General features: G+C 38.1%; 1 protein-coding gene across 1 annotated transcript; it reads left to right on the top strand.

The window, feature by feature from the left end:
• Positions 1–294: 294 nt before the first annotated feature.
• LOC133870693 (uncharacterized) lies at positions 295–24513 on the top strand. Its single transcript, XM_062307875.1, has 16 exons — positions 295–531; positions 597–770; positions 2160–2339; positions 5499–5907; positions 6453–6571; positions 6675–6752; positions 8905–9039; positions 9999–10043; positions 10172–10338; positions 10640–10718; positions 10797–10882; positions 11854–11983; positions 12153–12285; positions 20694–20860; positions 23006–23204; positions 23852–24513. The coding sequence occupies exons 1-16, from the start codon at positions 412–414 to the stop codon at positions 24055–24057; spliced, it is 2427 nt and encodes an 808-aa protein (XP_062163859.1). The 5' UTR covers positions 295–411; the 3' UTR covers positions 24058–24513.
• Positions 24514–25513: the final 1000 nt, after the last annotated feature.

The following is a 25513-nucleotide window of genomic DNA, read 5'->3' as shown; positions in this document are numbered from 1 at the left end:
TATATTATTTCTATTAAGATTGGACATGTCAGCGCCACGTGTCACCAATAAGATGACGGCACGTGGCGCTGACGTGGCATTTGACGGAATCTGTTAAAAATTTTAATAGAATTTGACGCCAGGGATCAATTTGTAATTATTGCATATCACAAAGATTTTTCATGCACTTTTTTAACCCTAAAAAGTGAAAAATAATTATGGCATTTGACGGAAGGACCAATGGTGCAGTTATCATTCGAGTTTATTTTGTAATAGAAAAACTTCTGTAGGGCTCGTTTGGTACGCATTAATGTTTTTAAACTCAAACCGAAGGGCAGGAGCAGGGGTTTAGGAGGAAGCCGCCTTTAGGGTTTTTGCGGTACCAACATCAGCCTCTGTCTCTGAGTCTCTCTCCCTCCAAAACTCTGCAACATGATTACCGGCGGGAAAAGCTATGTATCTTCGCCTCCAGCCTTCTCAAACGACGGCAAGCGCCTCCTCGTTTGCACAGGCAACACAGTCTCCATCTTTAGCACCTCCACTGGCTTACAGGTTTGCCAAACTATCACGCTTCAGTTTCGTATTAAACTACGATCCTCACTCTTTTGTACATTTAGATTGCAGCATTGGAGGGTCACACGGCGGCGGTGACATCGGTGATTGTGGTGCCGAGTAGTAGGATTTTGTGCTACTGCTGGACGGCCTCGCTTGATGGGACCATTCGGTATTGGGATTTTTCGGTGCCGGAGTTGATGAAGAAGGTGGATATTAAGCTGCCCGTTTACTCCATGGTAAGATTCATGCCCTGCTACCCATCCGTTTTCAGTTGCTTAGTTCACTTTATTTTTTATTTATTTTTTTCTGGTTGTCTTGGTTGTCTATGCTTATGAGCTCTAGCTCTAATGGCTGTAAGACTACAAGGTGGAGGGTGGTGCGTGTGTGTGTGTGACTTATCTTATCAAGATTGTTGTGTTGGTTTCTTAAGCAAAGAGTGGCAAAAGCAAGAAAAGGGAACATGGATTGGACACGGTTCGGTGAAGCAACACGGTTGGATTAGGAGGTCGAAATTCCGATGCTTTTAACTTTTTACACTATTTTTGGGTCGCCTCTTGAGAAGAAAAGAATAGTGCAATCTCAAAATTCTCATTTTTCCGGTGTTTGGTTTTTCGAGAGAGAGAAAGAACATAAATGTCAGTATTTTCTTTCCAGAATAGTTGAGGTTCGGAAGGAATATTAGGTGGGAGGAAGAAAACAGACTAAAGCTTCAACGTTTTTATTTCTCATTAAACAGTGGAAAACTATTTTCATTTTTTCTTTAGTAAACAGAGTGTTCTCACATATATAGGAATTATAGAGTTCAGGCACTTTTATTTTAGTTTGCCAAATAGAAAATTGGTTTTATTATTTTCTTAGAGTTCTGAAATATGCTTCATAAGAAACAACTTTTCTCTGAAAAGAGTAAGGTATGTGTGTATGGAAGGGACCCATTTTTTGATAACCGTCGCTGGACTGCCTGTCATACCTATAACCATCATACTTGTCAAATGTCAAATCAATTGGAGATCAAGAACTATTCAATCCATTTAGATTTTTGGATCCGATATGACAATTATTTTCATTTGAGATTTGGCATGCATGATTGCTATGTAGTGAACATCTGACCAATGGGTTTGAAAGAATATAAATCCCAAAGATTTATTGTGTGGCGTTAAGCTACCCAAGTTAGGCAGTAGTGTCATGTGATCCTGCCTTTATGTACAAATGTATATGTGCTAATGTCATTTAGTTTGGAGTTTGATTATATTTTTGGAGAAGTCAACCGGTGTAATTTCATATATTTATTTGCTGGAAAGTTTGGCCTGTAATTTGTGAATTTGGTTGTTATTTATCTGAGTAATAAAAGATTTAAAAAATATTTATTGGTTGTAATTCTGGGTAGTAGGATGAGAAGTAATAAGTTATAAAGTCATCCAGTGAATAATGATAAAAGTCTTTAGGTTGACTGATGTGTGTAGTGTATTAATTATGTATCTAGTTGATTTTGGCTGAAGAGTTTGGTTTCCTAAACATGGCTTTAAATTATAACTTTGTTTTTTCTTTCATATGTTTTGATCTTAGTGCTATCTGACCAAAAATTAAAGTGTGTTGTGACATTTATTTAGTTGGTTTGATTTTTTTAGGTGATTCCATCTTTATTAGGCCAACCAGCCTTGAGCAATGAGAAACCAACCGATCTTTTTGCTTATTTGTCTATTGAAGATTCAAAAGAACAGGACAGCGTGACCAAACCTATGCGTGGACAGATCCGGAAGTGTAACTTGACGGCATCTCGTTTAATTGGTGGATTAATATTGAAAGAGGTGCAATTTGGTGGAACTGTAACTACTTTTTTTTTTTTGTCTGTGCATTAAGTTATTGTACTTCCAAATATCTGGGTGTGTTGAGGATTAATTTGACTCGGTGGAACGAAACTTGAAAGAAATTAGAAAAAACACCACATGAGCATAAGAATTGTTGGAATGAGCATGTTTATCTACACACAGTGCTGATAACGCTATCTTTTCTATAGGAAGAGTTACGATGAACTATGTCTTTATGAGCAAAACAAAATCATGAAATAAGATAATCTTTTAGCTTGCGATTTCCTGATTCATTTAACGATGAGCCTAGGGAAAATAACAAAGTCGTGATTTTATTTGAAAGCATTGAATCACTGGGAAGGGCTTAAGGAGTACAGTGATGCAGTGTCAGTTTCCTATGTACTGTTCTTGTTGAGTGTTAGTTCAACCGTATACCTAGCTTTCCCTAGCTGCTACTTGCTGCATATCCCTATGCCCTCTTGACTTTTGTTAACTGTAAATAGTTCGAAACATATTAACTGAACTAGTGTATGTATTGCCAACTAATATAAAGCCATCTATGGGATGTTGATATTATATTTCATGATGAGAAGTGTAAAGATATTTAAAGTCAATAAAGATATGATGGTATTATGACTTATTATCAGAAGCTTAACAATATCCATAATGATGTACATGGTGCTATACTTTTGCATTTCATTGCTCTAAATAAATTTCGATTACTTATCCAAAAAAAAAATTGTATTTCATTAGTCAATAAGCTTAAGTTTTCTACTTATGCTGATGTTTATCTTATGTATATTTTCACTCTTATCTTTTTGGTTCTTGGAGGACTAAAAAAGTTCTAGTCACTTAAGTGTTTCGCCCATTGAGGTGGCAGTGATAGACTCCATATAGTCAAACAAAGGCTTATGCACTGCTTTTGCTGAATATTTCATGTGTACATCACCTTTTTATTAGTGTTCATGCTTTTCCTAGTCTAGCTAGTCTATTGAATTCATCTCTGAACTGAACTATAGCTTTGATCTCTTTAATTGAGATTCTGGCTGCTCTGTGTCTAATTCCTGTATATGCCCAGAAGTAATCAGTCCCTCAACCTTTCTGTTGGTTGTATGTCCTGTTTATTTAGTTCCTTTGGTGGAAAGTAAGGTTTTTTTTTTTATTTTTTTTTTATTTTTTTATAGAAGATGAAGCTTGGCTTAAAAGAGAAATGAAGAGGGCTTTATCAAACTTTGACCCTATTTTGCTTCATGCAATTGAAAAAAGCTTGCTTTAGCTATTTAAAAGTTGCTTGATATGGAAGTCTTGAACAAATTTGAGATAAAGATATTTGAAGTCTTTTGAATGGCATCTTACAAAGTGAACACTCCCCCTCCCCCTCCCCCGGGGGTCTCATGGAGTGGGGCTTTGGAAGAATATTAGGAAGGGGGGAGTTTGCTTTACAGCCATACCAGACTCATTTTGGGAAATGGATCTAGGATTCGTTTTTGGGACGATGTGTGGTGTGGCGAGGTGCCCCTTAAGGTAGCTTTCCCAGTTTTATATGACATAGTGCGTGACAAGGATGCACTTGTTGCAGACCATTTGGTTGTGGGGAGCGGATCCTATCAGTGGGATGTTAGCTTCTTTCGAGCTGCCCACGACTGGGAGGTGGATATTTTGGCCTCCTTTTTCTCTTTACTGTACTTGACTAGAGTGGATGGTGATGGTGAAGACCGGCTCTAGTGGTCTCCTTCTCATAAAGGAAAATTTGATGTTAGATCTTTCTTCAAGGTCCTTGCTTGCAAAGAGGATATTTATTTTCCCTGGAAAAGTATATGGCGGACCAAGGTTCCCTTGAAAGTGGCTTTGTTCGCTTGGACGGCAGCGCAAGGGAAGATCCTCACCTTGGACAATCTTAGAAAGAAGCGTGTCATCGTGATTGATAGATGTTGCATGTGCAAAATGAATGGGGAGTCTGTGGACCATCTTCTTCTTCATTGCGAGGTTGCACGCTCTCTATGGAACGCCATTTTCAGTCGCTTCAGTCTGTCTTGGGTTATGCCTATTCGGGTGGTAGATTTATTCGCTTGCTGGTGGACGGGTGGTCGCTCTCGGAGTGTGGTCGTGTGGAAGATGGTCCCTTGTTACCTTTTGTGGTGCTTGTGGAGGGAACGCAATGATAGACAGTTCGAGGACAAAGAAAGAACCATTGAGGACTCATTTTCTTTTTCTTTCATTCTTTGTATTCTTGGTCGGCTGCGTTCCTCGCACCTTTAGTGTTTAGTTTTAATGATTTCCTTGTTTTGTTTTCTTCTTCCTTTTAGATGCCTTTCTTGTATACTTCTTGTGTACTTGATTGCGCTTTGCGCTTTTTAATGATATTTTTCTTACTTATTAAAAAAAAAACTTCACTTATAACTTCTGATCTTTCATCACTTTTACAATTAAGTACTCTAACTTTAAAAAGTGTCAATTTATGGTATTTATCTTTCAATTATTTTCAATTTCAACCATCTGTTAGAATTTTTTATTAAATCCTGTCAAAATTTCCAAAATACCCATGTTCTTTTTTTTTTTTTCTTTTTTTTTTTTTTTTTAATTCTAACCAACACCTAAATCCTTGCAATTTTTTTTTTCTCTTAATAAAAAAAAATGAGAATTATTTTGGAAATTTTGACAGGATTTAACGGAAAATTCTAACGGAGGGTTGAAATTGCAAAAATTGAAAGATGGATACCCTAAATTGACACTTTTTAAAGTTTGAGTACTTAATTGTAAAAGTAACGAAAAATCAGAGGTTATAAGTGAAGTTTTCCCATCTTGTCCTTATGTTTTTTTTGACTCTTTGCGTATGAGGGTTTAACCCTTTTTTTTTTTTCTCAATAAGATCTGAATTATTCATAAAAAAAAAATAAGTGAAGTTTTCCCAAAAAATAAAAAGAGAACAGAAAAGAAAATACAAGCAAGAATGAAAAGCAAGGATCAATCTGGTTTCTTGTAGTGTTTCTGAATGTCTGCTATGAGTATCAGTTTTTGAAAGTAACATTTTATCTGATAATATTCATTTGTACAATTGTACTGCTTAACATGTCCGCTCATCAAGAGAAACTTTAGGTGATAAATTTGAACTGTTTTTGTAATTTCAGATGAATGATAGTTGTTTTCCCTCTTTGACAGACTCGACAACCAGAATTTATATCTGTTAGTTCATCAGGAAAGTTCTTTGGTATCAGAAACAAACGCAAGCTTCATATATGGATGGTCCCTGAAAAAGATTCTGGGCGTTTAGCGGCAAAGAACATTACACTGCATCATACAAAGAATTTGACAGTGCTTGCATTTCATCCAACTAAGAGGATTGTAGCTGCTGGTGATGTAACTGGGAGAATTTTAGTCTGGAGGGGATTTGGTTATCGAGTTCCTTTGATCGGTGATGGACTCGTGAGTGGAAGGTTGGTGAATAAAGAGGAAGAAAGACCTGGGGTGAGGGGAAATGATGATGCTGAGTCTTGCTCCACATGGCATTGGCACTCTGTTGAAGTGAATGTCCTGTCTTTCTCTTCTGATGGAGCCTATTTATATTCAGGTAAAACTATGCTTCCATGATCAAATAATGCCTAGTCCTTTCATGAGACGTGCTGTTTGCCTTGTAATACATTTGACAAAAATATATTGGAGCTAGGATTGGGCAAAGGGGAGGACTACTTCAGACAGTTTTGTAGACTTGAAAAAAGTTGGATATGTAGTACACCATATTTCTCAGATAATTATGCTTATGGGTGAAATTAATTGATGGGTTGTTTTGTGAATGAAGGAATCATAGTGGTCAACCAACTGGTAAACTCTTTGCATATTATATGTAGACCCTGGGTGACGGAGTGGCATGTCATAGATTGTTGAATGAGTTAGTCATGTCTCCATTAGACTATTCCCTGATTATCTACTTTATGAATAGTTTTAAGGTCAATTCCACTAGTCCATAGATCTTAATTACCATGATATCTTATTGACAGAAAAAGGAGCTGGATGCTTATTCATGACCATTTTCTGTCATGGTTTCCTGTAGTATTTTGTTTATAAATTCAAGTTTAAAGTAATTTTTCTGTTTCTGATGCTTCTATTGGTGTTTAGGTGGAAAGGAGGGAGTTCTTGTGGTCTGGCAGCTAGATACAGGGAAGAACAAATTTTTGCCAAGAATTGGATCCCCAGTTCTATATTATACAGATTCTCCAGATCCAACACTTTCCTCTGTAAGGAGAATATTATTGAGCTGGAACTTATAATTCTTCTGTAATTACACATTGTCTCTGCTGAAACAGATCTAGTTAATTTTACTGAAATAAGGGTCTTTAGATATCTTGTGCAGATAATCAAATTCATATACTGAAAATGCCTTCGATGGAGATCTTGAAGTCCATCTCAGGAATCAAGGTTTGTCCCAATGAGCCTGCCTCCCATCTTGAACAACTAATTGTCTAAATAAATTTGTGATCACCCTAAGCTTCATATTTGTTTGATTGACAGAAATTGACCACCTAATGAGTAGGAAACAGTACAGTCAGGGTATTTTCAGAGGAACTGCCTAAGTTTAACTTCCATATAAATGAGCATAGTAGCAAAATGTGATTTCCATTAATATGTGGTAGGCCTCATTGCCTCTGCTGTAAAAAACATGCAAAGAATATAGTGTTAGCTATGCCTTGGTTTCACAGTTTGTTAGGCATATAATTCCTAATACCCTGAGACATGGAATCATCATCCCTTGACTTAAGCTCTAGAATTGATCACATGAGGTTTAGGCCCTATGGCCGTGGGCTTCTAAGCTTGAAAAAGCACATTGTTGAGTATGCAGGATGCCCATGATGATCTCTGCACAATGATGCCTTTGAACATTCTATAATTGCCTTGCCTTGTGAAATTGGTGATTCTACTTCATCAAGTCACGTGAAGATGCAGTCTTTTTTTTTTTTTTTTACTCATTTGTGCTGTTTGCTATTTATAATTTTTATATCATTAGAATTGACCATCTAATGAACAAGAACTAATAATGGAGAATAACTTCTATAAGAACCTAGCATAAACCAGGTCTTTTATGCCCTCTAATGACAACCAGCCACATCAGCGTGGAACACCCAAATGAAAGTTTACGTCCACACCCAATCGAATCTTTTCCATTGACAAAAACCCCTCATCTAAGCCATGACTGTACCAGAACAATACAGAAACTCCGCTGCCACTGAACAACAATCTTTGAATTTCTAGTAGGAAGATTTGATTACAAGGAGCTGACAGCCATTGAGAAAAAGAGTACACATTGACAACATTTTTACTTTCAAACTCAGATGAAAAAGAAAAACAAGTCTTTTGAAGACAATTTCCCTTGTACTCATGGTTATCCATGGATCTCTTTTATGAAGATTTCTGATTCTGTAAACATCCATAGCTCTTTACCAGAATGCAGAGAAGAACCAAATAATATTAGCTGAAATGGGGCTAGCAAAACATATGAGATCAGTGCAGTACTTCCCAGTTCCCACAAGCGAGGCTAATATACCAAAACCTGGTACGCATGAGGCAGACCACCAAGCCAACCACCAAAATTGCACGACTCACATGCACTGCAAACTTTCCCGTTCTTCTTGTTGAATAATCACTATTATGGTGCAGCTTCTGAAACCCATTTCCCCTTTTCTAAATTTGCTTCCACAATCTTGTTAATTGGATGTACCATAATTGGGAATGCGAAGATTATTCCCAAGCGCAGGTGAATTTGTTGGCAGACATCACAAAATTTTTGCTCAAAGATTACGAATTCTGTTTATTTAAAGATTGTTGTTGGCGGTGGCGTCGTTTTCTGCTGTTCTCTTTGTGGATCGCTGAGATGAGGGGTTTCTGTGAATGGGAAAGATTTGATTTGGTGTGAACGTAAACTTTCATTTTGGTGTTCTACGTTGATGTTGGAGGGCATAAAAATCTGATTTATGCCAAGTCTCTTATAGAAGTTATTCTCATAATAATGACAATGTACCTTCATGCCTATAATTAAGTTCCATATATATCCGCATACTACTAAGATTTCTTTCCAATTCATATATGGTAGCCTTTGTTGCCTGTGCTGTAAAAACACGAGAAAAACTTACTGTTAACTATGCCTTTGAATCTTGTCACATGAGGCTAAGTCCTTGTGGCTTGGGCTTCAAAGCATGCAAAAAGTGCATTGTTGACTAATGCAGTATGCTTGTGATGATATCATAATATCTCTACATAATGACGGCTTGAAATGTACTAGAACTCGTTTGCCCTGAGAAGCACCTTAAAGTGGCTTCAGAGGACTTTGCCTTTATAATATCAGTTAGGAAGTTATAGGTAATGATATTTAGTTGTACTGACCTTGTGCTGAGTCTGCCAAGGCTGCCATTTGCATATGTAATGAAGTTTATGCTGTGTGATTGTAACACTTGTGTCTGATGGATTTTCAATTTTGTATCATACATAATTGATTGCATTTTCTGCAGTGGTATATGATACCAATTTAAGCTTCAGATGATATTTACACAGTTTATTTTATTTTATTTTTTTTCAGCTTCCTAATTCATTTCCAGGGATATATGAAGGTGGTGGGTTTGCATTTGATTACTCTACTGGGTTTGTTGCACTGCCTACAGAGAACTATAGTGTCCAATTCTACAGCTTGTTTGATGACTGTGGAATAGATGAGGTGAGGTCTTTTAGCTTGATGTTCCAATTAATTTACCTTGTACTCTTGGTCGGCTGCGTTCCTCGCACCCTTATCGTTTAGTTTTAATGATTTCCTTGTATTGTTTTCTACTTCCACTTAGATGCCTTTCTTGTATACTTCCTGTGTACTTGATTGCGCTTTGCGCTTTTTAATGATATTTCTCTTACTTATCAAAAAAAAATTTCCTACACTGAGCTTCCTATGGTTTAGTCTTTTTCTCCTGCAATTTGCATTTTTTTTTTTCTGTTGAGATGCCTATAATTTTACTTAACTTTTTTTTTGATATATAATTTTACATAACTATTGATGCTTGTTTTCATTTGTTTGTGTAGTTAATACGTGAGATGTTCTCCTTAATATTGTTTTGCGTGTATGTATTTGCATTGGGGATTTGAAGAAAAAGAGGTTTGGGTCAGGGGGTAGAGAAATCAAGACCTCTTTTCTGCTTTGTTCTTGGATAGATATAATCCCCTTGTCAAATCCTATGAAATCATTCTTTATGTAAATTAATTTCTCGTCTTCAATTTTTGTTTTTGGAGTCATTTCCTTTTAACTTTGTTAAAACAAAAATTGTATTGCCTTTATCTTGTATTATATTTTTGGCCTAATGGATCTGCCAGGTGGGACCATATCACCTTCTATGTAAGGTGCTGCATTTCTTATATCCATGAATCTACTCCATTTACTAACGTGAGGCCTTGATACAATGAAATATGTACTATTTGGGTCCTACGCACATGGATAAATACTTCAACAATAAATTGCAAGGTGTATGGTCTCCGCCTAGGCGGGAAACATCATATGCTGGTCCCAGCCCCTTTCAATGTGCACATGCACATTGTACCTTTCTTGAAATCAAGAACATTTGAGTAAGCATGTTCTTTTGATTACAAGTGATGAATTGGGAGTTGAAGTGTTCTAAAATTGATGCTTTGCAGGTTCAGGTCTGTGAAAGAAACCATCAACCAGCCGATGAAATCACAGTATGAAGTTTCTTATTTGTAATTTCCTTCAGTGCGGAATGATATCTTCTTGGTCAAACTACTTATGATCGATATGATCACTGATTTATATCTACTCTATTCTCAATCTTGGAGTATTATTGTTACAGGTATTAGTGACTTTAGTAGCTATCTCCCAAGATGGCTCTATGATGAGTACTGTTGAAGTTAAGCTTCCTGAAGAGGGAATAGGAGGTCTTGTTTGTCTTAAGTTTTGGGCACTGGGTTCAGAGAACAAAAAGTTCAGCTTGTCCACTGTTATTTATGAACCTCACAGGTTGGCCTTGGCTTATATACCCGAAAACTCAGAAATATTTTTTCAGGAAGGGTGATATTCATCGAGTGCTCCTGGTGCTGTTTTCAACATTTCTTATCAAAAAACATTTTAAGCATCAAGGATGAATCAATGAATCACGTTGTTTAGTAAATGTGCCAGGGTGTTATATGCTTGCTTCATTTTATGAAGCTGAATAAGCTGATTAGAATGTACTCCCTTTGTGTATATATTACATGGCAGAGATGAACATTTTGCCTTTTCTTGTTTCCTGGGTATTGACATTTTGTCCCTTGTAATATAGGGATGCTGGTATTTCTTCAGTTGCTTTTCATCCTACTCGTCGTGTAGCAGTTACCTCATCATATGGTGGGGACTTCAAGGTAATCTTGGTTGAGTGGCAATTTAAAATTGAGGATCCTCTTCCTTGTAGAACTTACAATCTCAATTTTATATTTCAGATATGGGCTTGCAGTGATGAGATTCAGCAGAAAGGTTGGATGCTTCAGAATTCCGGTTGGGCGTGCCTTGCTGTTGGGTCATACAAGTATGATCCTACATTTTATTTTCTAGTACCATATTTTTCTTCTATAGGCTGGTACTTTATTTTCCAACGGAAAATAAATATTTGAAATTTACCTGTTAGAGATAGGTCTGCTTATAGAAGAGAGAGGACTTGATTCACAAACAACCAAAGGCTGTTCCAAAATTATTCAAAGAGAAATGCTAGACTTTCCAAAATTTTCTTCCCAAATGATGTGTCAGATTGTGACACATCATTTGGGAATCAAAATTTGGAGAAAAATTTTAGGATGTGTAGCATTGCTCCTATTCAAAACCATTCCTTGTCACTAGAATGCTATTTAATTTGCTTTTGGATCAGATCTCAATTGTGAAGTTTTGAAAGTTGGTTGGCCAACAAATAAATATTTACAATATAACCTTCTTTTCCCCTGGCAGTTTTTACTTTTATAGTTTTTGGGTAAATTGCGCTTTGTCACCGAGTTATAGGGTTAAATGTGGAGGTTCCCCCTAAACTTCAAATTTAAAGCAATCAACCTTGAAATGCTAGGGCATTGTGGCAAGTAACCCTTGCTGTCATTAATTTCTTCATGTAACCTGTCATAACCTCTTTTGCTAAGCCCATTATCAAACCCAAATCAACCACAAAATCCACATGAATCAGATTTTAACCACCACTCCCCTACCAATGATATTAGCTGCTGCCAACCTGCCACCTTTCCACCCATTATGAACTAGCACCTATAACCCACTCAAGCCCATATCTCCATCTTCATTCATGCCAATTTAGCTTTACCAGTTGATTGGTAATGAAACAAACAACACCCATCCCTAACCACCAAAAAAAATAAAAAATCGCGTCCCCAACCACATGAATCAGAAAACCGGTAAATAGAAAAACAAAAAGGCATTCATATGAACATGCTTATGCAGTATAATCTGGTGATAGAAGATGTCAACTCTGTCATTGTGATAGATTATTGTTCCTAATTGCAGAAAAAAACCAATGACAGCTGCTGCATTTTCGTCTGATGGTTCTGTTCTTGCTGTTGCGGCAGAGACTGTTATCACATTGTGGGATCCTAAAAAGAATGTCCTTGTCGCTGTGATTGGAGAGACCTTTTCGGTGATTTGTTTAATATTTCTTCAGAGCCCTCATTGTTTTACATGAATAGTTATATGCGTTCTTGATAACTGATAGTTTAAGACCCTGTTTGGTGGGGCTAGCATTATATTTTCTTTCTATCATTAATTGCTATGTGTCATTAATTCTTCATTTTATTCTTTATTTACAGCCAATTGTAACCCTGTCCTTTGCTGGAAAGTCAGAATATCTAGTATCTGTGTCCCGGGGTTCAAAGCCGCAACTTGCTGTATGGAGTATGTCAAAATTGTCTCTATGTTGGTCATACAAGCTTCACATTGAAGGTTTGGAAATCCTCATTTCTTTTCATGCTGAGAGCAGTTTCTTAGTATGATTTTCTGCATGATTTTAAGAATATTGCTGATCGCAACATCCCCACATAAGACATATAAAAATTCAGCTACTTAGTCAATTGTGAATAAAGAATTGAGATTCTTGTTTCACTATTGTAGATTTTAGTGTAATCTCTAAATACATGGGACAAAGTTGTCATCAATAAAGTTTATTGATGTTTTTGTGGAAAGATGTGTTCTTGACATTTGAAGTAATAGGAAGTCCGCTGCAATTTTGAAGCCTTAAGAGTATTCCTAGCAGCCTTACCAAAATAGCTAAAAAGCTATTTTGGTGAGGCGGTTTGGTGAAAACACAAAAATCACTTCCAGCAGCTTCACTATTATAACAAAAAAGTTTTGGTGAGTCAACAATATTCACCAACAATAGTGAGTACTATTCTCTCACTAAATCATTAAAAAACTATAAAAATTTGGTCATTTCTTTTTCTTCTTTCCCCCCCCCCCCCCCCCCCCCCCCACACATTAGCCTCTAACGCACAGCATCACCGGTATGAAAACCAATTCTTTGGATTTCTTAAAGAGTATCCTTGCCTCCCCTGGAAGCTAGAATTTGTACTTTTTTACATGTAGATTAATACATAAATATTATTTTACATGGCCTAGTTCGACATTCTTCCCATTATGATGGTCAATACAAAATCAATGATGTGTGTACTTCCCATGTTCTTTTCTAGTTTTTCAAGTATGAACCATAAACTAAAGCTCTATTGCTCTAGCAAGATAATCACTTATCTGAATTGGGAAGAAATGTCGATCTGATAGAGAAAAGTGGAATTTAAATTGAATAGTGATAGTGAATAAAGAAATCTGCAAAAAAAATATTATTTAAATGGAATAGTGATAGTGAGTGGTTAAAATAGTGAGACTGCTGAGAGTGCTTTAAAAAAGTGGCTCACCAATATAGAGAAAAGTAGTTTTTAGCTATTTTGGCTAGTAAAATTTAGTGAGGCTACTAAGAATGCTCTAAGGGAGGATGGAAATGTATACAAGAGAATCCTCGGAGGTTTCTGATGATTAGCTGATAAAAAAAATAAGGAACATGGCAAATACCTTGCATTTACTTATAAAAAAATACCTTGCATTAAATGCTTTCGTTTTGCAAATTTTGGTTACATTTGGAATGTTGTCAGCACCTCCAGAGGTTAATTTTCTTGTTCTGTTAACAAAGAAATAAGTAATGTGCTTGGCTAAAGAAGCATAATGAATTTACTTTTAGAGTAGATTACAAATGATTTTAGTTATATTATTTTCAATGTAGAAATTAAGGTGGTCAAAGTACTTGTATTGGCAAATAGCATAGTTTTTCTAGCTTTCCTCAATTCAATACTTGCATTTCCCCAAACCAATTTGCAATTTGTTACATCATTTGACCACTGAAGATAAGGTTGACCTCTTCAATGCTTAATGCGAGTACCAAATAGAATACAAATAAGGTTGACTGGGATGAAAAGCTTCTTGTTTGATGAAGTCCCAAATTTGGTGTGGTAGCTCGACTTCTGCCTGAGTGCCACAGCTTATTTTAGAACACAAGGGGGGCGGGGGGGAGGGAGGAAGAGATGGGAGTTGACCAGTTCTTGTCTAGTTTAATTTCACCATAGTAACAATTGTATATGGTTTGAACCTTTCGGAAAAATTCTAATGAGTAAACAGTTCCTAAGATGACAATTTCAAGATGTAGGGTATCTCGATTTATCCATGAAGCCTAAAATATTATCATGGAATGTAAGAGGATTGAACAAGGGGGAGAAGCACCTTAGAATAAGAAATTTACTCAAAGAGTGGAAGGCAGATGTTACAAGTCTTCAAGAGACCAAAATGGAGATTATGTCCTATAGTATTGGTTGGAGAGACCGTTCGTGGATAATGAGGTCTTTGAGGTGATGAAAGTCTTTAACAGTGACAAGGCCCCTGACCCTGATGGTTTACTATGCGTTTTTCACACTAGAGGTACGTTTGAAAAACCTCAATGCCACCTTCATTTCTCTTATTTTGAAGAAACCAAGGGTAGTTGACATTAAGGAGTTTTGACCTATTAGCTAAGTGGGTGGAGTGTACAAAATTGTTGCCAAAGTTCTAGTTAACAGGTTGAAAATTATGGTGGAGAAGATCATTTCTTAGCCTCAAAATGCTTTCATCAAGGGTAGGTAGATCTTAGACTCAATTCTCACTGACAATGAACGCAAGGCTTAGATCTAAGGAACCAAGTATGCTGTGGAAGCTGGATATTGAAAAGACTTAGGACCATGTCAATTGGGACTTCCTTTTGTAATGTTAAAAGTTGTGGTTTCGAAAAGCTGCCGTAAATGGATGGTATACTGTATCTCTTCTGTGCATTTTTCAGTCTTAGTGAATGGCATTTTGTTGGGCTTCTTTAGTAGTCCTTGCGGCCTGAGACAAGGAAATCCATTGTCTGTCTTTCTATTTGTTATTGTTATGGAGGCGTTACTTAAAATGATTAATGCTTTAATGGATGGGGGTCTTTTATTGGGCTTCATGGGTCAAGGAGTAGTGGTGCTATCAACATTTCTCACTTTTTGTTTGCGAATGACACCTTGATATTTAGCGAGCCAAATCCAAATCATCTTCGCAATTTACGATGTTTGGTTTTATGCTTTAAGCAATTTTCGGTTTGAGGGTTAATTTGGCTAAATCAAAGTTAGTACTAGTTGGCAATGTAATGAATGTCAAAGGTTTGGCTAGTATTTTGGGCTGTATCGTATCTTCTTTGCCTATGAAGTACCTAGGTCTTCCCTTGGGAGCTTCGTTTAAAGCCAAATCTATTTGGGACGACATTATTGAAAAAGATGGAAGATGTAATTATCAAAGGGTGAGAGAGTTACATTGATTAAAGCACTTTAACTAACTTGCCTACCTACTTCATGTCTCTTTTCCCCCCATCTAGTTGGTGTGGCCAATTGCATAGAGAAGTTGCAGTTAGATTTTTGTGGGGTGATATGGTTAAAGAGTTCAAATTTCACTTGGTTAGTTGGACTAAGGTGTATACTCCAATCTTTGAAGAAGGGTTGGAGGTTCGGAATTTACTTGTGTTCAGTCGAGTTGTTCTGGGGAAGTGGCTTTGGCGCTATCTTCATGAGAGAGGCTTTATGGTGGTGTTCAAATGAGGTCCATGGCTCGCATGAGGTGGGGCTTTGGAAGAATTTTAAGAGGGGTTGGGGGAGTTTTCTAGCCATACTAGATTCTAGGTTGGTGATGGCTCCAAAATTCGATTTTGACATGATGTATGGTGTGGGGATCAAGTTCTCAAGATAGCTTTTCTGGACTTGTTTAACATTGCCCATTTTAAGGATGATGCAGTGAGAGACCATTTGGAGCTTTCTAGTGCCTCTCACCAATAGAATATTAACTTTCTCATAATGGCTCATGATTGGGAGATGGATCTCTTTACCTCATTCTTTATGTTGTATTCTGTTAGAGTGAGATGTGGTGATTGTTAAGGATATAATAGTCAACTCACATCCCATGCCAACAGCCGCATCTACCATCTCAAGTTCACTCATGGACATCACACAAACCCTAGCAGCCGCCACACAAACCCTAGATCAATCAGCCGTGAATCAAGGCAATCTTCCCCAACAATCACACACTCGGATACTCTCTCCATATAAAACCTACAGCTAGCATTATTCTCTCGCAACTTTCCTATTGTACCTCAACGGCTATATTACCATATCTACCTTCCTAGAATAGAATAATTCTTACCTTATGTAAATGACAGTGTACACGACATATATGTACTTGTAAATCCTTATAAATATACATCAATACAAAACCCTAAGCATCAAGTGCTCAAGGTCTTTTACCCTAGTTTTGTTTTAGTTTACATGGTATCAACGCTTGCAGCAAGGTAACAAAACCTGCACTGAATACCTCAGCCAAGCCAAAACTTGGTCTGGCGAACTTTCAGCAGTGGGAAAACCCGTTGAAGATGATGATCTCATCTCCTATGTTATCAATGGTATTAATCCTACCTACAACTCTTTTGTTACTGCCTTTACTTTACGTGACCGTGAAACCACCTTTCATGACTTCCAATATGAATTATTGAGCCATGAAATTCTCCTTCAAAATCAGCAGCAAACCCTTAACCCTGAAGCAGGATCCTTTTCCCTTCATGTCAACCGCTTTCGACTACCTCATCAACCCAACAATTTCCATAGTCCTCCCAACTTTCGTCCCAGCCCCAACAACTTCAGGAAACCAAAACCCTTCCCACGTCCCCCTGGTCAATTTCGCCAGTCAACCCCTCCTAATTCCTACTCCCCAAGACATCCAACTCCACCCTCACCCAATACTTCTTTTGGCAATCACCCCACCAATGGTGCTACTCAGCCCCCGCGTTAGTACTCTCCTTGCCAAATTTGTGGCAAAACCAGCCACCATGCCCTAGACTGTTATCATCGCATGGACTACGCCTACCAAGGCCGTCACCCACCAATGCAACTTGCTGCCATGACTGCTCAGACTAATGAAGAGTTCACTAATCAAGAATGGCTTGCTGACTCCGGTGCCAACACACATATCACAGCCGACTCATCTCTCCCTACACCTACATCCTCACCTCCTGACCCTACAAACTACACTTCCACTCCACTGCCTCCCTCTGCATCTCCATCCCCAGCATTCCATACATCTCTGCCTCTACCATCATCCCCCACCCCTGCCCCTCTCCTCTCCTCCCCCACCCCTGTCCCTCTCCCCTCCCCTATCTTCCCTCCTTCTCTCCCTACCCACCTAGTAGCCCCTAGCAACCGTCCTATCACCCGATCCCAAACCGGATCCTCCAAACCTCGAACTTATCCTAACTTCACCACCTTTCATGCTATCAAACATCCCCTACTCACCTATACCTCTGTCGTCCTTCCACCCGAACCTTCCACATACCGTCAAGCTGCATCCCAACCTGAATGGGTTGCCGCTATGACTGCTGAATTCCAAGCACTCCTCTCCAACAACACTTGGTCTCTTTGTCCCCGACCTTCCCACCAACATGTTGTCCGCAACAAATGGGTCTACAAGCTCAAACAGAAACCAGATGGCAGCATTGACCGTTACAAAGCCCGTCTCGTCGCCAAAGGCTTTGATCAACTCTCTAGAATTGACTACCATGACACCTTTAGCCCAGTCATAAAACCTCCCACCATTCGGTTACTCATTGCCTTAGCCGTTCAGTTTGATTGGAACATCACACAACTGGATGTCTCCAATGCCTTCCTTCACGGCTACCTTGGTGAAGATGTTTATATGGAACAGCCTCAAGGGTTCTTAAACTCTCAGTTCCCCACTTATGTGTGCAAGTTGCATAAAGCTCTCTATGGGCTCAAACAAGCTCCCCGGGCTTGGTTCACCCGCCTCTCTACTTCTCTCTTAGAAATTAGATTTTCTAGTTCTCAAGTTGATCATTCTCTTTTTACTTTTCACACTAACGGATCTCACATCTTTCTCTTAGTATATGTCGATGATATTATTATTACAGGTAACAATAACGCCTCCATGCAATCGGTTATAGGCAAACTCCAACTTGACTTTGCCATGAAGGACCTTGGCTCCCTTTCCTACTTCCTTGGCATTCAAACCACCCAGGACTCCACTGGCATGCACCTCTGGCAATCCAAATACATTCAGGATCTTCTCCACCGTGCTGGCATGATTGACTCCAAGCCATACCGCAACCCCTGCCTTTCTGGTTCCAAGATGTCCAAGAATGATGGTGACCTCCTTCCCAACCCTTCTGAATATCGACAACTCGTTGGGGCCCTCCAATATGCCACTCTCACGCGCCCGGACATTGCCTATTCAGTGAATCAACTCTGCCAGCACATGCAAGCTCCCACCTCCGTGCACTGGACAGCAGCTAAAAGAGTTCTTCGTTACCTCAAAGGCACCCTCGATTTTGGCCTCCATTATACCAAAGGCTCCTTCACCCTCCACGGCTTCTGTGACTTCGATTAGGCTGGCAACCCTGACGATCGCCGCTCCACCACTAGCTATGGCATCTTTTTTGGTTCCAACTTCATCTCTTGGTCCGCTAAGAAACAAACTGTCATCTCCAGATCCAGCACCGAAGCCAAGTACCGTGCCATGGCCGTCACTACTGCTGACCTTTATTGGCTCCGCATGCTCTTCAAAGAATTACAACTTCCCTTGCCATCTCCTCCCACAATTTGGTGTGATAACTCCAGCGCTCTTGCCATTACCTCCAATCCGGTCTCTCATGCTCGCACCAAGCACATCGAAGTTGATGTCCACTTTATCCGGGACAAGGTTCTCAACAAAGACATTCAGCTCCGCTATCTCTCCACCATCGACCAACTTGCCGACATCTTCACTAAAGGCCTCCCTGCCGATCGCTTCTGCCTCTTGCGTGACAAACTTCCGGTCGTCCCTCCCCTCAGTTTGCGGGGGGGTGTTAAGGATATAATAGTCAACTCACATCCCATGCCAACAGCCGCATCTACCATCTCAAGTTCACTCATGGACATCACACAAACCCTAGCAGCCGCCACACAAACCCTAGATCAATCAGCCGTGAATCAAGGCAATCTTCCCCAACAATCACACACTCGGATACTTTCTCCATATAAAACCTACAGCTAGCATTATTCTCTCGCAACTTTCCTATTGTACCTCAACGGCTATATTTCCATATCTACCTTCCTAGAATAGAATAATTCTTACCTTATGTAAATGACAGTGTACACGACATATATGTACTTGTAAATCCTTATAAATATACATCAATACAAAACCCTAAGCATCAAGTGCTCAAGGTCTTTTACCCTAGTTTTGTTTTAGTTTACATGGTATCAACGCTTGCAGCAAGGTAACAAAACCTGCACTGAATACCTCAGCCAAAACCTGCACTTAATAGTCTCAACAAAGACTATTAACCTTATGTAAATGACAGTGTACACAACATATGTACTTGTAAATCCTTATAAATATACATCAATACAAAACCAAAGCATCAAGTGCTCAAGGTCTTTTACCCTAGTTTTGTTTTAGTTTACAGTGATGAAGACAGACTTCATTGGATTCCTTCTAGGAGAGGGTTGTTTAATTTTAGATGTTACTACATTGTTCTTGTTCCCCGTGATTATACTCATTTCCCATGGAGTAGATTTGGCGGAATAAGGTTCCCTTAAGAGTGGCTTTCTTTGCCTGGTCGGTCGCTTTAGGAAAGATCCTCACCATGGACAATTTAATGAAATGACATATATCATTGTGGTAGAGTGGTGTTGCATGTGCAAGAATAATGGTGAGTCAGTGAATCATCTTTTACTCCATTGTGAGATTTCATGTGCTCTTTAGAATACTATCTTCAACAGTGTACGGCTTGCTTGGGTTATGCTTAGGAGGGTGGTAAATCTCTTTGCCTGTTTGAGAGTGTCAGGGGGTAAGTTCCATCTTGATGCAGTCTGGAAGATAATATCGCCCTGCCTTATGTGTTGTCTCTAGAGGGAAAGAAACAATCAGAACTTTGAGGACCGTGAGAACCTTAGTGGAATTAAAGGCTCTATTCTTCAAGTCTCTTTTTCATTGGGTTTTTGTCTCAGATTTTAGTATTTCGAGCTATCATGTTTTTTTAGATCTTTTTTCTACTTCGAGCTAGGTCTCTCTCTTGTATATTCCAGTGACCTTGGGTTGAACATTTGTGCTTTTTAATGAATTTGCAATTACTTCTTAAAAACACAATATTCTGTATAAGCAGTCATGCCTCTTTCTGATGCAGAACATGTTAAAGGAAAGGAAGGATTGGGTTATTTCATATTTGTGATATTTTTAGTGCTGAAACTATTTTTCTTATTGGCGAGTTGGGTAATTTTGCTCAGTCTACTCCTTATATTCATCTGGGTGGTGTTTAAAGCCCTGATTGACTGAATAATTCTATAAGTTAGGGTTACACACGCCTCCATATTATTTAAATGTTTGTGCGATGTATACTTATTAAAAAAAAAATTATATTTTAAGATGGTTTGTTTATCAGGCTAATAGTCACTGCTGGGGCTAGTTAAACTTTTATTTGAGTTTATTAAGTCTGTTTTGCTTGAAATCAATGTATTTTGGGTTTTCAGGTTAATAGTCTGTTTTTCTATAGGCTACAAGATACTGTTGTAAGTGCTAACCTGCTAAGTTTCACATTCTGTCCTTCAGACCTGATTTGGCCCATCTTAAATGATTTGTGCCCACTGTTTGTTCATTTCGCTTGACATCCTTTTAGTTGTCATGAAGGTCATGCTACCAATGTCACTTGATTTTAACATTTGGAGGCAAGTTTTCAATGCTATGTATAATTTTATTTTATTTTTTTTAATATGCAGCTGTAGCATGTGCAGTGGATCTATTGTCTTTTGCAGTTCTTGCCCTTCTTCCTGAATCAGCTACACGTGTTGAATCTAGTGAACCAATGTTTCATGGAATAGATGGGGTAATCTTAGTATTCAATGTAATGGATCCTGTTCCTGTTGCTACCTGGTCCGTAAGAAAGGTATAATTTGTTTCCAACCCTTCCCATTTGCTCAGTCCATATGTTATTGATTACAATCAATCTGGTAAAAACTAGCGGCAAACAATCATTATATATTAAATTTTTTGCACAGATACTTTCTTGAACGTCATTAAAATTATTGGACTCAGTTAATCTTTTAATTTCTATTGACAATGACATAAACATCCATACTGGGTTAGAAGCTTTTCATTTATTTTTTAGAAAATACAATTACATGAATTGTATAATCTGTACCAATCAAAAAGAAACTAAATACAAAAAGTGTAAATTACAGTTTACCCCCTAAACTTACCCCTCATTTGCACTTTGACTCTAAACAACTCACTGCAAGTTAGACCTACAAACTACTAATCAGATTTGGCCGTTAATAGATGAATGCACGTAATAGTGAGGCATTTTTTAATTTTACCCATGTCTTGAATTGATACCGCTTTAGAATTAATTAAAAAAATCTTCAACAACAAAAAGTCTTGCACAACAGAGGTAAATTTGTCTCCCACAACACCTACGACAACAGCACCGCAACCCCTTAAACACAACAAAAGGGTGGCCATGCCCATTGGCCACCCCCTCCCACAACAGATGGGGATGGCCACACAGCCACCTTCCAATAGATGTTGGTGGCCACAGCCACCACTCTCCTACAACAGAGCAACAACAACTCCAATCTTGCTATCTCTTTGATGTGTTGTTTGCGGGGCACACGATCACCCCCCTCCTACAACAGAGCAGGAGCGGCTCTGGTGTTTTTGTGCCTTTGGTGTGTTGTTTGCAGGATGCGAGTGTAGATTGGGCCAGTGTGTTTGTGTGTCTTGGAGATGTTCTGCAGCCGCGTCCTTCGTCGGAACCGACCAGTGCACCTTGGTGGTATTTGTCTTGCGTTCTGGTCTATTCCTCTGTACCACTTAGAATTCTGTCGTTTGACCTTGTGGGTGAGCTGTGCATTGGGGCAGAGGCTTCTATATTCCTATCTCCCCCCGTGACTCCTGCTTTGCTAAGGTTTCTACGGTTCTTTTGGTTTTTAATTTGTTTAGAGTCTTTTCTTGGCTATTCCCTGGGGGTGGCTGTGCGGCCACCCCTGCCCCAACAGACGCGGTCACCTTTCCCACTAACAGATGGGAGTGGTTGCTCCTACAAAAGAGGCCCTACCTATTAGCATTAGGTTTTTTCACTCTAAAGGTAAATTATTAACTTCAAAATAATTGAGACACAAGTGCTGCTTACATGCAACATTTTCCATTCAAAATAACGCCAAATCTGACCCAGGGGTAACTCAGAACATTTTGGCAGTTTGTAGGTCCTAGTTGCAGTGAGTTGTAGTTTAGAGCTCAAAGTGCAAATGGGGTGTAAGTTGTTTTCCTTTTTTTTTTTGGTGGGGGTAAAATGTAATTTACCCATTAAAAAATTAGTGGTAGGGTTTAGAAATGAATAAAATGGGTAATTTCTCATCTTGAGAGCTCATGTAACTTGATTGAATCATTGGCGGAATGGTGATGTTCAATGTTATAGTAGTGATGATTGTTATGCTATAACATCTTATGCAATAAGGATACTAAATGAAGCTGTGCAATAAACTTTTTAATTTGCAACATATATTCACTTCAGTTTCTCTACTGATTGTTTTAGCCCCTTTAACATAAATTTCATATTCTGTATCATGACAATATATCAGCCAAAATTAAGTCGTGTTACCAGTGATATATTTTAAAAGTCCAATTGGAACAGACTTTAGTTGCAAAGAAAAGGATGATGGAAATCTATGCACTAAGAAGTTAAAAGAACATTAAGAGAGAAACTAATTGATTGCTGAAAACAAGAAAGAACAAAGAAAAAGCTAATTGTTTAATAATCTTCAAGATGAGTCTTGGCAACCTAGTCTTCAGCATTCAAGTATTATATATGAGATAAGTAAATGAAAAGCTGACAAAAATGTCAACAGATTTTTTCAGAATCTATTATTCAAGAAATGCCTAAAGACATTTGTTTCTATAAATACTTTGCCATGTCTAGTGTAAATTGTAAGGTAATTGGCATTCCTAATGCTTACATCATAATTTTCCTCATATCTAATCCACTAGAGCAGAATGACAATTTATTCTGATACCGTGTACTTCTTGACTGCAGGCCAAGGGAGGTGGGCTTGCATTTCTTCGAGAAAACACATCTTCCTTGAAACAGAATATTTCAGATGAGAATGCACCACAAGCATTCCTTGCGTATATAAATGGCAATCATGAGTATGTCCTTTTTGACCCATATGGCAACGATGCAAATGAGCTTAGCATTGCCAGGCGGGAGGGTCTCGTTGAGCTTGAAGAGACAGGTGGGGCTTCCTTTACTAAAACATCCACTATTTTAGTTAAGACAATTAGATGTCCAGTTTATATGGATACTCTCTGTTTGCTTGAAAACTCGTCTGTAGATTGAATCACTACTTGAACTGCCCATTATACCGCATTTTTTTTTTGGAAGTTTATGATGCATTCTTGTTCTGCTCAGCATACATGTTGTAAGGATGATTACTCTATGGTGACATTTCAATATCACTCGCCCTTGTTGCATTATGATAAAATTTCTGGGTAGTAGAATCAGAGAAACATATACAATAAAACGAGTATGGCCAATTATGAGCTTATTCCATCACTAAATATGAGTAATATTAGTTGTTTATGTCAGAGAAAAAGTAGTTGGGTTTTTATAATTTGTAATTCGTAAAATCATTTTTTTTTTTTTAATTCTATTTTTGCCATGCTTACATGTTGATTGAGTCATCCATGTTTCATGTCAAGTTCCTGCTTTCATTAAACTATCGAGTACTGCAGTTGCGTTTTCTGCTTTATGGGTGGCGCATGATTACAATTAACACTTCTGTTTGAGTTTGGTTCACTACCTAATAAATATCTATACATTGTGCCCTTTTCTTCTCTCTCTCTCTCTCATATTTTGCTCGTTATTATATTTTTATAACAGGGAAATTTGGATACACATCTATTTATGGGGAGTTACCAGAGTTGAACTTAAAAAGAAACCAGACTTCGTTGATCCGATCTGCTCCTTCAGAGAGGCCTTGGGAGACCATATTCAGTGGGTCCTCGCATAATCTTCCACCCCTTACCAGATTGTGTTCGGCGTTTTTGGAATCGTTGATGGAGAAAAGGACTGCCGTAGCCGAGTGACTTCCTCTGGGTCACTTCTTTTTAGTGTAAGATGATCTGGGAATAGTTATTCATTTGATTTGCTTATTCCCCTTTTACCTCTATTGCCCATATAGAGTTTCACCAAAACATCAAGGAGAGAGTGTGTGCATAAAGATAAGGAAGCTGTGCAATTGCTAGGCGGACATGATGTTGGCAATGCTGGTGGAATGGCTAAACTATTGAAGTAAATTCTCCCCTGAAGAGAGTTTATGTTAAGCTTAAGGCAGTCGACTCTTACTGGCTCACAAAATTTTGTAATTGTAGGAGGTGTTGATGCTGTCAAAATATTGTGATTTTCTTTTTCAGTTAGTTCAAATTTTGCAATTGATTTAAAATTTTGTAATTGTAGGAGGTGATGATGCTGTCAAAATATTACTTTTTAAAGTATAAATTGATTTGAAGTTAATATAGTGAAATTATCAATTTTTTCTCCTATCGTTATTAGCTTCCTATATAGCTTGACATTTTAGCTCTTTGTAACATACGGATTGGTATCTGGTTGTATTATGTTGATATAAAAAACTTATTATTTCAAATATGTTTTTTTTCTTAGGGTTAAAATGTATCTTGTATGGTCAATAGTTGATAATATCATATATATATATATATATATATATAACGAAATCGAGTAACGACACTTTGTTAATTTCTTTATTTACATATATATGGCTTAAATTAATTTCGTATAAAAAAAAAAATTGAAGAAAAAAAGAAAAAGGAAAAAGAAGTTTCCCAGCCCGCATGGTTTGCGACAATTATAGCATTTCGATTTTAATAATAAGAGTTGCCAAAGATCAATTATTTATTCAAATAAGCTAATAAATTTTAAAAGATTCATAAACTAGATTTTATTATGTACATGTGTCATTTTTCAAGGATCTGGATTCAGTGATGTACTTTAAAACTACGGCACATCTGCTGTAAAAAATCTGGATTCAGTGATGTACTTTAAAACTACGGCACATTTGCTGTAAAAAAAAATGGAGGGTTAGATCTATTTTTCCAAAACACAGTCGTTTAACTTATGTAACAAAATTGAAAAATAAACATCTGTTTTTTGAAAAATAAAACGTCCGTTTCTTGAACAGCATCCATGCACCATTTGAGGAAGATAGATCTAGCTTTCAAACCAGGGCTAACGGAAACAAGAAACAGCAGGTCGCCGAGGCCAAGTCCGTCGCTCGCCGTCACACAAGTAGGTCCCAGTGCAGGTGGTGACTGCAATCCAAGGGGCACTACGCTCAGTCCCAGGAGGAGAGCTTTGGCGTCGGCATTTTGTTGTGGAGGAATTTGCTGAAAGCTTTACACCGTTGCTTTTTCTGTTTCTTTGAGGGTTTGTTTGGTTACGGAGAAAATGCAGGAAAATATGAGGGAGAAAAAAGGTTTGCAGTTTAATTTCCCTTAGTTTTTTCGATGCTTTTTTGAAATTGTGAAT

The sequence above is a fragment of the Alnus glutinosa genome, chromosome 6, assembly GCF_958979055.1.
Source record: "Alnus glutinosa chromosome 6, dhAlnGlut1.1, whole genome shotgun sequence".
NCBI lineage: Eukaryota > Viridiplantae > Streptophyta > Magnoliopsida > Fagales > Betulaceae > Alnus > Alnus glutinosa.
The sequence above is the reverse complement of the archived record's forward strand: the minus strand, read 5'-3'. Positions and strand labels throughout refer to the sequence as shown.

Excerpts from the sequence above, each read along its gene's own strand:
- LOC133870693 (XM_062307875.1), top strand. The coding sequence starts at position 412 with ATGATTACCGGCGGGAAAAGCTATGTATCTTCGCCTCCAGCCTTCTCA. Across the intron at positions 10,339-10,639 it reads GTTATTTATGAACCTCACAG|GGATGCTGGTATTTCTTCAG; the intron begins GTTGGCCTTGGC and ends CTTGTAATATAG. Across the intron at positions 10,719-10,796 it reads CATATGGTGGGGACTTCAAG|ATATGGGCTTGCAGTGATGA; the intron begins GTAATCTTGGTT and ends TTTATATTTCAG.